This window comes from Colletotrichum karsti, assembly GCF_011947395.1.
Source record: "Colletotrichum karsti strain CkLH20 chromosome Unknown Scaffold27, whole genome shotgun sequence".
In the NCBI taxonomy this organism is placed as follows: domain Eukaryota; kingdom Fungi; phylum Ascomycota; class Sordariomycetes; order Glomerellales; family Glomerellaceae; genus Colletotrichum; species Colletotrichum karsti.
This window is the reverse complement of record NW_024065927.1, coordinates 24,411-40,353: the sequence shown is the minus strand read 5'-3', so window position 1 is coordinate 40,353 and position 15,943 is coordinate 24,411. Positions and strand designations below refer to the sequence as shown.

Genomic DNA, 15,943 nt, shown 5'->3' with positions numbered 1-15,943 from the left:
CCCGAAGATGTTTCGCGTTCACGTTGAAGATCTAGCCGTTGTCGGCTTCACTTGTGTCATACAAAAGAAACCAGCTTCACGGCGTGGCCAGGCTACCCAAACGCCATTACCCTAGCCTCATTCATCACCGAAATCAACTCAAGTTCATCAGCAGCAAAGTCCTTCTGCCAACTTGCATATTCGAACAGCAAGACTTGAAGCATCAGATCTTCATTTTTACCCCTCACATACCATCACAATGTCGCCAAGTGCGTTACAGGCGAAGAAGGCCTACAGCATCGCCTCGATGGGTGCTGATGGTATTGGGCCCGAGGTCATCGACGCCGGCGTGGAGGTCCTCAAGGCTCTTACCGAGACGCTGGGAACCTTCGATCTGGATTTCACCGACTACGACTGGAGTTCCGACACCTACAAGAAGACGGGCAAGTACATCCCTGATGGCGGTCTTGAACAGCTCAAGAAGCATGATGCCATTCTGTTCGGCGCCGTCGGTGCTCCCGGTACGTCTACCCTATCTTATTCTACCTCATCGGAGGCCCTGGCTAATTATCCATAGACGTCCCTGACCACATTTCACTCTGGGGTCTCCGCCTGGCCATCTGCCAACCCTTCCAACAGTACGCAAACGTCCGTCCCACGCGCGTCCTCCGCGGCACCCAATCTCCTCTCCGCAACTGCGGCGAGGGAGACTTGGACTGGGTCATTATCCGCGAGAACAGCGAGGGCGAGTACGCTGGCCAGGGCGGCCGCTCCCACCGCGGTCTTCCGTGGGAGACTGCCACCGAGACTGCCATCTTCACCCGTCACGGTGTTGAGCGCATCATCCGCTTCGCCTTCGAAACTGCCCAGAGCCGTCCCCGCAAGCTCCTAACCTTCGTCACCAAGAGCAATGCCCAGCGTAATGGCATGGTTCTCTGGGACGAGGTTGTGTACGATGTCGCCAAGGACTTCCCCGACGTCACCCTTGACAAGATGCTCGTTGATGCAATGACGACACGGATGGTCCTCAACCCCAAGAGCCTGGACACCATTGTCGCAACTAACCTGGTGAGTTGAAGCATGCTACCTCAAGAATCACGGCCGAGCTCAGACTGATAAAATCAAGCACGCCGATATCCTCTCTGACCTGGCCGCCGCTCTTGCCGGCTCCATCGGTATCGCCCCTACGTCCAACCTTGATCCTACCCGCAAGAACCCTTCCATGTTCGAGCCCATCCACGGCTCTGCCTTCGATATCACTGGTAAGGGCGTGGCTAACCCTGTCGCGACGTTCTGGACCGCTGCCGAGATGCTCGCTTGGCTCGGCGAGAAGGATGCCGCCGACAAATTGATGGAGGCCGTCGAGAACGTCACCGGCAAGGGTGTGGTGACTGCTGATCTGGGCGGTAAGGCAACGACCAAGGAGGTCACTGCTGCGGTGGTATCAGAGATCAAGGAGAGGTTTGGCAAGAAGGCCTAATAGAGATGTTACTTGTGTGGGTATGAAATAGAGTAACGACCAAGCAGGAGGAGTGCCTCTACATTTACGAGGGATACCGAAGGGAGCAGCCAGATTACATGTACATGTGCCAGCGTCATTTCGGGTGTAGAGGACAAATGAGACACGTAAATCGTAAAAACCGGATCGTGATTAGACTAAACACGAGGACAGTCAATAGGAAGCTGCCGTTCATTGTCCGAATGATACGGAGATGACTAGCTCTGGACAGCTTTGACATACCGAACTCAAGCCTATGGAGAAACTCAAATTGTGCCAAAAAGCTCGATCTCCGGTGAGAAATAAGTTGTGTTGGGAGAAGCCAGATCAAAAGCAGTAGCGATTCTTGCGTCGGCATCATTTCGCTCTAATTCTCCCGCCATGAATGGTAGTTGCCGAAAAAAGATCGCGGGCGGTGCTCCACACTTCGGCCCGAACCGCCGAAGCAAGTACGGAGAGGTGGGGACATGATTTTCGGCCCGTCCGGCTCCCTACGCTGGATAGTTCTTGCTTAACAGGATTGGAGAATGGGATAACTCCGTTCGCAACTGGAATGTGAGTTACCCCGAACGAAAACGTCCATTCTTCAGTGCTACTTGTTGGTTGAGCTGTCTTGATTAGCCAGTACTGGCACCCAGGCCATGTCACCAAATTGTCTCGCGACCAGGGTCTTTTCTCCAACCCAATCGTACGACGCGATTCGGCATGCTCTTCCAGCTTCGCCCCGGTCATTGTTGGCCTCGATGCAACGGCTGCAATCCGCGGTGCATGACCACGAAGCGATTGGACATTCGAGCAAACGGTTCCCAGTTATCACCCCCCCGTCAGTTCCTCTCGAATCATCCGGTTAGGCAATTCGGGCAGCCTTCCTCATAAGGCCACACAGAATCCTTGCTCGTCGGAAGCAAGCAAATATTGACAGGCTGGCGAGCAAACTGCTCCACCGCCACCAACCTGCATAATTACCTTCGGTCAAGAAGAGGGGTAGTCCCTAACGTCCCATACGCTGATAAAGAGTTCAAGGCCTGGCTGCTATTTCACAAGCGCACTGCTTGCCTGAGGTGATCTTTCACATCCTCGCCTTTTCCACAATGGCCGACACTGAGACTGCAGCAAAGGGTCACAAGAGCCCCTCGTCTGCTGGTAGCCCTGCTCCGGCCGGCAATCCTCATGGCCCTATTCTGGTTGCCGAGGACGATAATGTAGGGCATCAAATCATGAACATAACAGCAGGCATCCGATTGACTCGTCTCTGTAGCTCACAGACGATGCTGCCTCCGACAGAGCTCCTGTAAGCAAGAGAGCCTCTCTTTCTCTTCCCAATCACAGCCAAATCTCCTAACAGGCACATTTTTATAGAGTTTAGCGTCTTCCACCGCGAGCTTGACCAGCTCTATCCAAGAAAGCCGAATGGAGAATGGAAGAACATACCATAGATACATGGAAGGGAGTAAGTCTTCGCTTGATCTATCCATTTCGTCCTGGTGCAGATTCTAACGCATATCAGAATATCTGTTTCCCAATGACGAAAGAGAGAATGACAGATTAGGTACGGCGAGATCGGTTCTCAACCCAGCCTTGATAGCTGACACAATGTACAGATTTGCAACACAACTTGTATCTTCTGACTCTGGACTACCGACTCGGCCTTGCTCCGCCCAATGACGGGAATTCTGGTGTTAAACGTGTGCTCGACGTCGGCACTGGTACTGGACTCTGGGCTATTGAGTTTGCCGAAGAGCATCCAGAAGCCGAGGTTCTTTAGCTTTTCATTAGTATTCCGTGAAACCACTACTAATTTACGTCTAGGTTATTGGAGTTGATCTTTCTCCAGTGCAAACCACTTTGTATGAGTTTTCTTCCTCATTAGATTCTATTTCTGCTAACATGTTGAAGTATCCCGCCCAATTGCAGATTCGAAATCGACGACATTGAGCAGCCGTGGTCATACACTCAACCGTTCGACTACATCCACATCCGTGGCATGACTTCTAGTATCTCTGACTGGCCTGACTTCTTCAAGAAGATGTACAAGTAGGTTGGGCTCAATATTTCTAATGTTGCATGTGAGCTGACAGTCTTGCTTAGTGGACTTGCACCTGGAGGATACATTGAGCTGTTTGAAGGCCATGCTCACACCCAGTCCGATGATGGATCCCTAACGCCAGACCATGCATGGTCGAAATGCTGGGATCTGCTCAGTAAATCTAGTGAGATTCTCGGCCGCCCATTCGTCCATGTCCCTTCGCTTGCTCCCATGTTGGAAGAGGCTGGCTTTGTGGACGTGGCAATCGTCCCGTACAAGTGGCCTATCGGTCCTTGGGCCAAAGATCCACATTACAAGCTGCTTGGAGAATGGGCTCACAGAAATGCCGCAGAAGGTCTTGAAGCCTGGTTGATGGCTGCACTCACGAGAGCTCTTGAATGGACCAGTGAAGAGGTCCAGGTCATGCTGGTCGATGTTCGAAAGGACCTGAACAACAGGAACATACATCATTACTGTCCCTTGTGAGTCTTGCCCGCTTTTCTTTTTACGCCCGCTTTGGTCTCCATTTTGTCTTGGGAACATGAGTTTGTCTCTTTCCAGTTGGTTCTAACTTAAATTAGGTGGGTGATTCATGCCCGGAGACCGCTAAAAGATACCAAGTAGTCAGGTTCAACGAGCAAACGCGTGGTTCTTACATCTTGTTTCATGATGTGAGACTTGTTTACTTAGGGCTTATATATACATCTTGCAGTTTCAATTTATTTGCTTGTGATTTGACACTGGCCGTAACCGCACAACCCAGACGACGTCTTCACTTTCCGACAAAATGAATCAAAACAATGACGTCGAAAAGTGCGGATTGAACATGATATGATGCTGCAGACTTCTTCGAGGGAAGGATTTGCCGATTAGCAGCTCGCAACTAAAGGTAAACAGCTGTCTTCACTTTCTCCCATCATGGCCTGGACTATCAACAAAGGATTCACTGTTGTATAAACCACGTTGAGGCGTACATAGGATAACGCGTAACATATGTCAGTCACCTCCGGTAAATGGTTTGTTGCGGCATGAATGAGAATCTACAGCCGGAGGACTTGGTAAATATCATGGATAGCATTTTTTCCAGACCCTATCTTCCTTAAAGCATTCATACTGTGGCAGTTATCCCTCCAAGAATACACCGCCAATGGCTATTCAACTTTCCGCACTATCTGCACAGCAGTTTTCGCCAATACCATGTGACTGACACCTAGTAAGCTGAAACAGTCTCAAGGAAACCGCATTTCATCTACTCAGTTGGTCGCCGCTGGGGTCGCGGGCGTCTAAGGCTTCTGGCCGTAAACCATGTGACTGTCAAACAATTAGCCTGAGTTAATACCGCGACGGCCAAAGACAAATACTCACTAGTTGAAGTAAGGCATCTGCTTCGGATCCTTGAGAGCTTGACGCATGTGCATTACGAGAATCAAGATTTCCTCATACGACCATCCCAGAATCTCCCCGAGGGGCTTCAGCGCCCATCCGTCGAGCGACTGGTCCATGAAAAGACCACTGTAGTACCCAACTTGCTTGAGATGCTGGTCCTTGGCCCAGCCGCCAATAGGAACCTTCCACTTTTTGTGAACGATGTTCACAAATCCAGCATTTCTCATGCACTTGACCATCATGATCTCTTCATCCGGGCCCTTGTCCTCGGCCTGACGGAACGTGCGCCCAGTGATATCACCAGCTTCCCAGAAGAGACGCGCCCACTGTTTGAAAACATGGTCCGGATCAGCCTGGATTTTAGGATCCTCAGACCCAGCGCAAATGTCGAACTCCTGGCTTTCAAACCAACCCCCAGGCTTCAAGTGCGTGAACGCCTGATCATAAAGACGTTGCCAGTCGTCGATGCCGCCGTACAGGTTGCGGGCGTGGATCATATCAAAGAAGTCTGTTTTAAATGTCCACTCCTGTTGAGCGTCATCGATCTGAAAGGAGCAATTGGGCGGGACCCATCCTGGCTGCACTGGAGATATGTCCGTTCCGAGGACCTCAAATGACGGGAACTCGTCGGCGACGTCACTGATGGTGTTAGATAGGCGACTCGGATTCGACAGCTTGGGCAATACTCACAGGGCCCAAATCCCCGTTCCAGTACCGACATCGAGAATTTTCTGCAGCATTTCAGTAACATTAAGAGATTGCTCTGATTGATGTGATGCTGAGTCGAACTGACTAGATTCCCCTTTTCAACCGGAACAGGAGCCTCGAACAGGTTATCGTCCATGATCATCAAAGTGTAGTGATGGCTGCATAGAGAAACCAACATGATTAGCTCAGAATTTGCTTCTGAATGTAACTCAGGGCAACATACGTAACATCAAAAGTTTCAATGTGCTTATCGTCGTTCGGGGCCCTACAGGTCAAATATCAGTGAACAATACCACTCCCCAAACCCTGGAACAATGTGCTTCAGACTGTCTGGCAAGCATCTCACTCACCAGTAATCAATCGTGTTGGATGTCTGGTACGTTCGCCCCTTGATCGTTCGGTATTCGCGAACGCTGGAACTAAGGGAAGCAGTTGATTCCCGAAGACTAAACCAGCGAGTTAGTTCATTGAAAGCTTTGCATCTCTGTCAAAGAATGGCTTACCTGTTTGTCTCAATCTCACTATCGTCATCTTGATGGGCAGCGACGAGTTGTTGGTCCTGACATGTCGTCAGTGGGATTCGAGTACATTCAGCAAAGAGCAGAGAAGCCGTATGAGGCCTGCTACAAAAACGGAACACCTACAAGAGCAATCGCAGGCGGCTCAGGCTCCTGGGTGACCGGAGGCAGTTGGCGTTCCGGGCTCACCGCAGGCGGTTCGGGTTCCTGGGCGGCCGCATGAGGTGCGGGTAGCTGAGACATCTTGTACCAAGGCTTGTCCAGGCAATGGTTTGGGGATCCGGTTTGTAATAATCTGTGGCGAGGATGTTGCCAGTTGATGTTGCGAAGGAGATCTCCTGAGCAGCCGGCGATTCTTCAATGGAAGAGGGGAAACACAAAAACGTGAGAGTGGAGATTGGAAGTGGTTCGACATGGGGGTAGCAAAAGTCCCAGGGTCTTGCAATAGCGCGATGAAGCCCATGTTTCTGTCACCAACTAGGCAAATATTCGACCAACAGGCTACGAGTATGACCAACCTGCAGATCCGGCATGCAGCCAAGATAGTTTTGCTGTCAAGTCCATGCCAGATTGAGATAACGGAAGGAGGGGTAAGTCAGTTCACTTCGCTGCTATTGGCGCTGAGATTTCTTTTGCTTCATGAAGATACGCGGGCATCTTTTCCGGTTCCAACGTTTCCTCTTTATTTCATCCGTCAGATGGACAACGTAGAATATCGTACGCCGTGAGCTTCGCAGCTCGCCACCAGCTTCAAAGTAATTTGAACTTGATATTCTTGACTGAAGGATAACGCTGGCCGAGGAGACCTAGGCTGCGGCCATTGGTGTCGCATCCGAGCATGCCGAAAAGGTCTGCACGAAAACGACAGAACATTGGGCAATTGATTTCGTCCCCTGTCAAGGTCTCCAACCCACTGAAGCTGGCCAGCTGCCCCAAAATACCGTTGACCGCTTTACACATGTGTCGATGGACACGCCGTACAGGGTTGCGAATAAGGCAGGTTAAGCGAAGCACGAACAGCTAACCTTTCCGAGGGGATTCAACCCCAGAAAACCAGATTATAAGGAAGCGCAGTGGGCCTCAATTGAGAGGCATGTCACTCGTGCCTTTCACGAACTTAAGCAGCAACGGACTCGGCAAATGCGGCTCAACCAAGGACGACAACTTGTCAACCAAAAACGTGGACTGGAATATTCGCTCCATGTCAATACTACACCGACTTTGGGTCTTTCTCGCCGTTTGAACGATTTGAGTAACAACGAAGGTCTATAAACTAGCTACGGCCGGACGCCACAACGCCAGCTGGCGTATTCATATTCCAGCTTGGGTAAGCCACGACTCCAGCCTTGAACTTATGATAGCGTGATGGTTCGGGCAGTCCGTGTCTCCGAGTTGTTATTCTCTCCGTTGTCATTAGTAAGTGTAGTCTGTAGTCAGAAGACGTTATGATTCATGTTTTGGCTCGATCTGTTCTACATGCTGAGCATTATCTCTGCCTTCAGGATACTCTGTCATCTGCAATCCACCGCGCAATACAGCCTACAGATATCTGCGGCACGGCCAACTACTTTAGGAGTCGCCAAGTCTGCTGAGCGAGAGGTGCCATCATAAAGTCCTTTCGTTTCGAAGCATACTATATCGATGAAGGAGAAAAAGAAGCCGATATACGTGGGAAAACTGCAGCCTTGTGAAAGTCCATGTACTTCTAAGACCAATACAAGCAAGCTTCATCCACTGCGGACCCCGGTTGATCGAACAATCCAATCGAATGTTGACCATGATGATCAATCGTCTTACTCGGATGCTCTGGAATTCTCATTGTGGGAGAATCCAACTCAAAGCAGTCGTCAATAGACGAATATGGATGAACGAAGTGGCCAGACTTTTCTGTTTCCCAGACACATGAAACATTTGAAATCCCATCAGGAGCATCATGCTACTTATCCTCAGCAAGATCCGTCTGCACAATGCATTGATCGATATGATGACAGAATATCTGAGACACTCGCCAGCGTTTCTAACGTCTTACGAAGCAACATTCCTCAAGTCTTCCTCAACCGTCATTCGGCCCGCGGGCTGGATCTCCCACGGCCCGATGATGATTCAAGATCCAGAGCACTTTCTCCGCGATGGAGTGACGCAAAAGTGATAGACATCACATCGCTTAAACCCCGAAGATCCCATCTCTCACAACCGACGGAATCACGATACCCGAGTGGTCAAGTTTCAACAGTCTGGACCGCAACCAGTCAGCCGCCCCCCACTACAACTCAACGTCCACCAAGCCAAATGCGATGGATCTCCCTCATCCCGAGCCCCCGATCATCGCCCTCACCTTCTCGGAAAGCTCTAGACTCTTCATCCGTAATCAGCTGCCCGTTCGAAGTGGTACTAGCTCCTGACCAATCGACCACCGGAAATCAACCACCACCTTTGAGATCAGGCCGGATGCGGCCAGGCCGTAGCTCCCGGATTCGGTGCCTCTCGCTGCGGATCAAGCCCGCCTCTTGCGTAGCGCTCGTAAGGGAAAGGTGACGAACTTTCGTCAACGTAGGCTTATGGCCGTTCTGGCCATGGGGCTCCTCGCGGCCTCGCGGATTGGCGCACCGGGGGAAAAGAGGAGTCCAGGGTGCTGAACGTGACGGTTTGAGACACCACAGTAGGGGAGGATGTCTCGGAAAGGCTTGTTGCTCGAGGTCGGTGGACGATCAGGGCTTTTCGACTAGCTGAAGACGACTCTTGCGTGGAATCGGCGTCTGCGTAGAATGATAAATACGGCCCGGCCGGTCCTCTCTGTCTGGAGATGAGAGAAGTTCAGCCAACCAACCCGCAGACCCAACAGGTCGAGAGCACTTCAAAAGCCATCTTCCTATCTTATCTCACTTGAGACACTGTCACCGGCCATTGGCTTCGAGTTAGCAATTCACCATGATGCATATCGCCAACATCGTCACCTTCCTCGCCTTCTGGGCCACGGGCTCAGCTTTGGTGATTCCTCGCATAGTCACCGCCTTCGACGTCCCAATGGGCACCTTGCCGCAGATTACTCCCACTATAGACACAATCACTATCGATCTGACCAACGTCGACAACGCGGCCACGAAACTCATCGCCACCCTCTCAAACACCGACGGAGACACCGTAACCGGCGTGCTCAAGTCTTCTCTCGACATCCCCAGCGTCATCTCCCACACGATTGGACTGCAGTCCGCCAACCGACAGGCCATGCTGGATGCAAAGGAGATCGATTCCGTCTTCTCCCCCAGCGATTCCGCCTCCATTGTGAACAAGCTCAAGAACGACATCTACCCCCACGCGCAGACGGCGCTCAAGCTTTTGGGCGATGCGAAGACGAAGAACCTGTTGACCACCCTCGCCACGACGTATGCGGTGTTGCCGTATCTCAACGTTGTCGTCGGCGAGTATGATACCTTCAGCTCGGAGCTGCAGCAGTATCTCGACGCGGGATCTCAGGCCGATGCCAAGAAGGTCCTGGACGACATCAAGAATCTCTTGACCACGACCATCGCGACCTACACCCCGACACCCTAAATGAGACAAGAGTCTCAGGCGGACGACATTGTCACATAAAAGTCTTGGTGGTGCTTGGGAGTCTCTTCAATCCGGAAACGGGGATACGTTGTCATGATGCATTTGTTTAGGGTGGGCGTCTGAGCGACTGCATTTGGCTATGTAAGCATACTGTCGGAGTAGTTATTAGGGAATGAAGCATTATCACATGATACTACATTTGAAGACTTACATCTGCGAAATTATCCTGCTTATTGTGATCTCGGGTAGCCCGTCTGGCGTGTGAACTTGTGAGATCTGAGACATCAAGCATGAAAGCCTCAGCTGAGCAAGCAAGGCTTGGAATGGTTTTTGCATACTCTTCGCAACCGGCTTGTGGCTGAATCTAGACCCCAGAAACTCTGTCCGGATTTTGAGATGGAGAAAACTTGCCCACACCGTCTTCCAGAGGCTCGAGTATTATATTTGATGACTTGAGCTGCTCAGAATCCAATTCCTCAAGTCGAGAATGGCGCAAAGAATGTCATGTACCAATATTCTAGACAGACCGCTGAAGTATTATATTTCTTGCTCGAATATGAGAACAATCTGATGGAGATCTCAACGCTCAATATGTCCTCAATATAGTGACCAAGTGAGACGTAGGCTCATGCTGCAGGATATTATGACCTGGATCTTGTGCTATTGCCTCCAAAACAACATGAAGCATTATTAAGAACATTATTTGAATGGAATGAGGACACACAATAAAAGTGTCCGTCTTTTCTCGGTACATCTTATGAAACGAGTATTTCAAAGTAAATTGCACGTGTTTCCCTGAACAACAGAATGTCTATTCAGAGTCGGTAAGAGGCTGAGGTATGTGAGAACTTCTCACCGCGAAAAAATCGAGGTTGTGCCAATCCGTACATAACAGGAACCTTTGAGCGTCTGCACTTGCACTCAGGTCAGAGGATAAGCCGGCAATTACGTTCCTGTCTTGGTGCCATGACTCCTTCATGTATCACACTGGCAAGACCGGGTGCGATGAGATCCATGAGAACGCAAACTTTCTTGAAAACTCATTTCAATCAGAAGTCAACGTAGCATTTGAATTCCTTCACGACAGTCTCTTAATCGTGAAAGTACCTCACGCAACGTAATGTTCTGAATTGCACCAAATCAAGCCGTCTACTTCTTGAGAGATTAGAAGCATCAGTCACACAGAATGGGGCGGCGCGAAAATTCTGGCAGTCACAAGCATAGAATGGCAACATCTGGGGCCACTGCCCACATCCCGACACGCCCTGTTCAGGTGAGATCACTCGAGAAACAAACCTGAATTGAGATGAAGGATTATGGAATGAGATAGATTCATTGCGGTGGGCTTTCAACCTTGCTGATCGTCTTCATCAATCATTTCCACAAAGCAAAGCCCTCATCTCATATCACGATTATGTAAAAGCACGCCCAGTTTATAATGAGCGTACCAAAACCTCAGATGCCATGAGACTTACTGACTTACTGGCTACTGGCTCACACTCGATGAGCGGCTGAACAACTATCACTAACAAAACAACTCCCACAGCTACCTACGGTAATCATGACGGCTCTTCACACAGCACTGACGATCTCATGTTTGCCCGTGGTGAAACTAGCGGGTGGAACGTCGCCAGGCCCGAAAACGAATTGGGCGACGACGAGTAAGTTGACCGCATCACCCTTCCACAGAAACAATGCCAAGAGACACAAATCGCCGAAGACTGGAGCCCATACGGCCAGGACTTAGATATCGAAGTGGGCTGGTGCAGGTGAGTCTCATGAACTCTGAGCCGGGGCCCTTAAGCTTATTAGGCTGAACCGGGCGATCTCGGCGACGCCCACGTCTGGTGATTAATTCCCTCGTCCCAGGCGTGCAATATCATACTTTACCAGGGCCTTTGATGAACCGTAAGTGCAGGAAACGGATTAGAGTTGAACCGGTGGCTGGGCGGATGGACTGACACGGACGAGACTGGTTGAGAGCAGCGTTGAGAGAATTCCTAAGTGCCGCAGAAGTGGCCGGTCGGAGCTATCGCGAAGCGTCTTGGCGCGCGGGGTGATAGTGTGATTTGGCTGTGCGTTGCTGCGCAGAGAGGTCGCAGCAAACATCTGGCGGTGGACAGAATATCCGTAGCCGTTGGGCTGTTTGTGAGGTGACCGTTTCACATCATCACCCAGCGTTCGTGTACCGGGCCAGAAATGAGTCTGTCGTCATTATGACAGGGCAAACCAACAACGGACGGGGAGAAAATTTGGACAGATTGTCTGTGTGTTCCCAGCGTGGGAGGGATGGCTGGCTGGCTGGATGGCGGCGGGACGGGAACACGGGCTTGCGGGAATTAAAGGTGGCAACCGTTCTCACGTCCACCACACAACACACCGTCAGCAAACGCGAGGGAGGCACAGGACAGGACCGGACCTCCTCCGATGGATGGATGCGCCCAGGGCCGTTGGATCGGCAGGCGTTGGTGATTGACATCGCCGCGACCTGTTGCCTGTGGACTGCTGACAGGGCCGGGCTCGATTGAACGTCCTCCGGCGCCGTGGGAGGGGTATCCGGGGTTCCGAGTCAGGGGAGGCCCAGGCGAGATGGGAGTGACAAGACGGAGGGACAAGACGGTGACCAAGAATGGGGGCATCGGAGGGACCCCAAGACGTTGGAGACAAACTCTCAAAGAGAGTGAGCCAAGGGACCAAGACGCCAAGAGGTTTGAACGTGAACAACGTGGAGAGAGAGGATGTTGGGAGGACAAGTACTTGGTGTACGAAGTATCTGGAGGCTAGAGTCCCGAGGAGCGAGGAAAACGAGCAGGTCTTGGCCCTTTGGAGGGGCACTTTGGACTGGAGACCGGAGACTGGAGACTGGTGAGAGAGGAAGAGAGAGAGAGGGGAACGGAGTGCCCGAGGACGAGTGACTTCAAGCGCCTTGTCAAGCGGAGGCCTCTGGCGGAGAATGAGGAAGATCTTGCACGCTTCTTGGACGACCCAACCCCCGCTTTTCTTTTTCATCGGTGGCTCTGGTTTTTCTTGCTCTTGGCAGACGCTCGAACTTGGCGGTCGAGTCACCAAAGTCACCATCTCGCCGGACGAGGGAGGAGAGTGACTTCTGAGTTGTGCTTGGCTTCGAGTGAGTTGTGTTCCATGGGTCGTGTGTGTGTGTTGCAGGCTACTACGACCTGCATCTGCGTCCTGCGGCTTCAGTGTCCTGCATCTGCAGCTCGTTCCATGTCTCCTTGTATGTTCATCAATCAGTACCTTCATTGCTCTATTGATGCGGCAGGCTGCCCTAAACCGGCCTCCCTCACTTCATTCAGCTTCACCACAGCGGCGCCCGAGTCTCTTGTGTATTCAGTCTCGCCTCTTCAAGTCAGTCCCCGTCACCCGCTGGAGCACAATCCGGAAGACTCCCGGCGAATGGTCGTCACTCGCTGGGGCGGCACAACGTCCGTTTTGTGGGTTGAGGGGTCCACCGATGCACGTACGGAACGAGAATGAAGAGAGAGGATGAGGAGGAGGAGCAAAAAGAAGAAGCACCCGCAGCCGCCACACGGGCGTGAGACTCCGATGGACGGCCGGGTAAAGACCGATTTGGCGGCTGTTGCTGGTCGGACGACGATGGGTGACAGACGAGACGAGACGAGACAAGCATCGACGAAGTCAAGCTTGTTCGAAGGATCGAGCGAGGGACGATCGGTCAGATACCGTGAATGCCAGGCAACGGTGAGCATCATTCTGGCGCCCGCCTCTTCCCCAACTTCAGGCTGCAAGCGGAAGGGGAACATGGCGAGTCTTTCTCGTGGCAGACGTTGCGGGATGAAAGAAAAAGGCCAGACCCTCATCGCAGCATTCCCTCTCTCCGCTTGGCAGGCATGTCTCAGACGTTGAGTGAAGCCGCTGATGATGGGCACCACCCCCAACCTCTCGGCGCCACACACACACATATACCAGCTAAGAAGGTATCTGGGTCTCTCCACCGCCTTGGTGAAGGTGAGAACTGCCTGTTCGAAGCGCGCATCGTGACATTGCCAAGACGTGACTGTTGCTGTTAGTGGTCCGGCCTGGGATGTTTGTGTGTCGATGCGAGTGTCTCGGCATTAATTGCGAGCCGCACAAGAATGAAATGACATCTCTGCTCGTCAATTCGGACGCCCTTCTCCACGTCGTCTACGTGCGGTGTCGTTTCGATCGAAATCCCCGAAAGACACCGTATCGGAAACGATGCGAAAGGTGAGTGCGACAGAGAAAATCCGAGGAAAAATCGCCGGTCTGCATAGGTTGCACCGTTTCACCGTCCAGGAACTCACGCAGCCGGCGGCAGTGTGTGTGCGTGTGTGTGTTCGCGCAGGCCTGACAGGTCGGAATGGAGCCCGGGGGACATCTCTCCTCCATCTCTTGGTCCCCATAGATCCATGACCCGTCGTTATCCCACCCCATGCAATCCTTCTGCCTCTCCCGGCGCGGTGTTCTTTGGGGCATGTCGGCTGCGATGTGTGTATCTGGTGATTGGACGAGTCTTGGGCTTGGGGGCAGGACTGAGGACCAGGAATCGCGGACCCTATCGCGCTGGGCGGCGCCCTCCAAATTCCAATCCATGCGCATCTCATTGCAGAAGAGGGACTCCGGTGAGTGGTGAATTGTGAGTGGTTTTGGTGATGGACAGGGGCCAAGAACGAGGGAAAGCATCATTTGGAGCGGTGATGATGATCTGTTGAGTTGAGGACATTACCTTTCTGTTCGCTCACTCAAGGTTTCTTCCAAGGCACAACCCCAACTTTGAGATTTTGATAAGCAGAATCCCCTGAACTCAGGAGGGTATTCAACATTGCTGGCATTCGCCATCATCGAACGCAAATATCAAGGTCTTCTCTTGTCAAAAAGCCACAGACTTTCCAGGTGTGCATCCGCTAGACTCCATGCATAGTAGCGTCCCGTCCGGCTTCCCTTCCACCCTTCCACGATCCCACCGCCATGTACTCCGTCACACAAACGCAACCAAGAGATACTTCATCCCGTTCTTCTCCATAGCTTCCATCGAATCATGACGTCCTAAATCAGCCTTCCACTTGGCGGTGCGGGTCGGTCTGGCCACCTTAGCCCGATGTAATGACAACGGCGTCGAGACAATATGAGAAGAGGAAGAAGAAGAAGAACAGGAAGAAGCAGAAGAGTCTCTCGCTCGTAGACATACCACCAGTGTCTTTCTCGTTACTGCTACTGCTGCTGTTCGAACTCCATCTGCTAGTTTCTCTAGTCTACATTCTCCACAGGCAAGCCAGTCAGTCTCTTCCTTGAGCTTTTGATCCTTCTCTTCAACTCTTGGCCCTCATTGAAGCTTGGCAGCTTCCCTTGGCGCAATGTGTGGGAAAAGGTTGGACGGCCCAGCTAACAGGTCCGTCGTGATTGGGCATCGTGACTCCATTCTGGCTCCAGATGCCCAGGATTTCCCTCTCCCCCTCCCCCCCGGTCACCACCGATGGATTCCAGACAAGGTTGGCCCCTTCGCCTTTTGCTTTTGCTTTTGCCCCCATCGTCCCTGGTCTTGGTCTTCCTTCTGCTGTGCGTGCGTTCTGTCCCGTCCGTCTTCGCCTCTGCCGCTGCCGCTGCCGCTGCTGTCACCTCAATGGCCCTGTGGACAAACCTGCCAGCCAACAATAATACGCCCAGCATAACAGACCGTCAACCGTCAGAACAGGTTCTCGGCTCGCTGCATTCTGTTTCGTTTCTGTTCTGTTCTCCCGCCCTTGTTTGCTGTGTGTTGGAAATGGAATAGCTTGTCTGCCAGTCTCCCCATTCAACCATCCATCTGTCCATCCATCCATCCATCCATTCAATCCACCGGGTCCCCATTCCCATCCATCCATCATAATCCCATCCCGCCCATAACCAGGTCCTTGTCCCATGTCCATCATTCCAACCGTATCTTCCGATACACATTGACCTGAAGGAACGCTCTCCGCCCTCCGCCCTCCCACCAACCCGACCGACCGACCACCGCCCCAAACTGAACAGAACCGAAGGACCAGACCAGCTTCGTCCCAAGAAAACGGCAACGCTCAGCCCAAACCGACGGACGGGGAACGGAAAAGGGAACATCCCAACCTTGTTGAAATTCAATCCAAACCCTCCAGACGAAACCGAACCCGCCCTTGCGACCGGTGCCAACTTTCTTTGAAGCTCCCGACAAGCCTACTCCCAGCACCCACGTCTGGTCTTCCCGCCAAAACGTTGCATTGGGAAAACCTCTGCTCAGTGCGCTCCAGCTCCGCTGCCCTGCCC

At 52.1% G+C, this 15,943-nt stretch overlaps 4 protein-coding genes across 4 annotated transcripts; 3 read left to right on the top strand and 1 right to left on the bottom strand.

Moving 5' to 3' along the window:
* Nucleotides 1-238: 238 nt before the first annotated feature.
* CkaCkLH20_08152 (uncharacterized protein) lies at nt 239-1,459 on the top strand (the record flags this gene model as incomplete). Its single annotated transcript, XM_038890867.1, has 3 exons — nt 239-500; nt 557-1,047; nt 1,106-1,459. The coding sequence occupies 3 exons, from the start codon at nt 239-241 to the stop codon at nt 1,457-1,459; spliced, it is 1,107 nt and encodes a 368-aa protein (XP_038743630.1).
* A 1,109-nt stretch (nt 1,460-2,568) lies between these two features.
* On the top strand, nt 2,569-3,989 carry CkaCkLH20_08151 (uncharacterized protein; the record flags this gene model as incomplete). The annotated part of the gene is made up of 8 exons (XM_038890866.1): nt 2,569-2,679; nt 2,736-2,768; nt 2,837-2,927; nt 2,985-3,026; nt 3,079-3,233; nt 3,287-3,324; nt 3,374-3,511; nt 3,566-3,989. 8 exons carry the CDS (start codon nt 2,569-2,571, stop codon nt 3,987-3,989), a joined length of 1,032 nt encoding a protein of 343 aa, XP_038743629.1.
* Nucleotides 3,990-4,786: 797 nt separating this feature from the next.
* CkaCkLH20_08150 (UMTA protein) lies at nt 4,787-6,358 on the bottom strand (the record flags this gene model as incomplete). Its single annotated transcript, XM_038890865.1, has 8 exons — nt 4,787-4,814; nt 4,869-5,528; nt 5,580-5,620; nt 5,683-5,755; nt 5,821-5,862; nt 5,948-6,043; nt 6,101-6,156; nt 6,242-6,358. The coding sequence occupies 8 exons, from the start codon at nt 6,356-6,358 to the stop codon at nt 4,787-4,789; spliced, it is 1,113 nt and encodes a 370-aa protein (XP_038743628.1).
* A 2,685-nt stretch (nt 6,359-9,043) lies between these two features.
* CkaCkLH20_08149 (uncharacterized protein) lies at nt 9,044-9,667 on the top strand (the record flags this gene model as incomplete). The annotated part of the gene is made up of 1 exon (XM_038890864.1): nt 9,044-9,667. The coding sequence occupies one exon, from the start codon at nt 9,044-9,046 to the stop codon at nt 9,665-9,667; it is 624 nt and encodes a 207-aa protein (XP_038743627.1).
* Between the last annotated feature and the right edge of the window lie 6,276 nt (nt 9,668-15,943).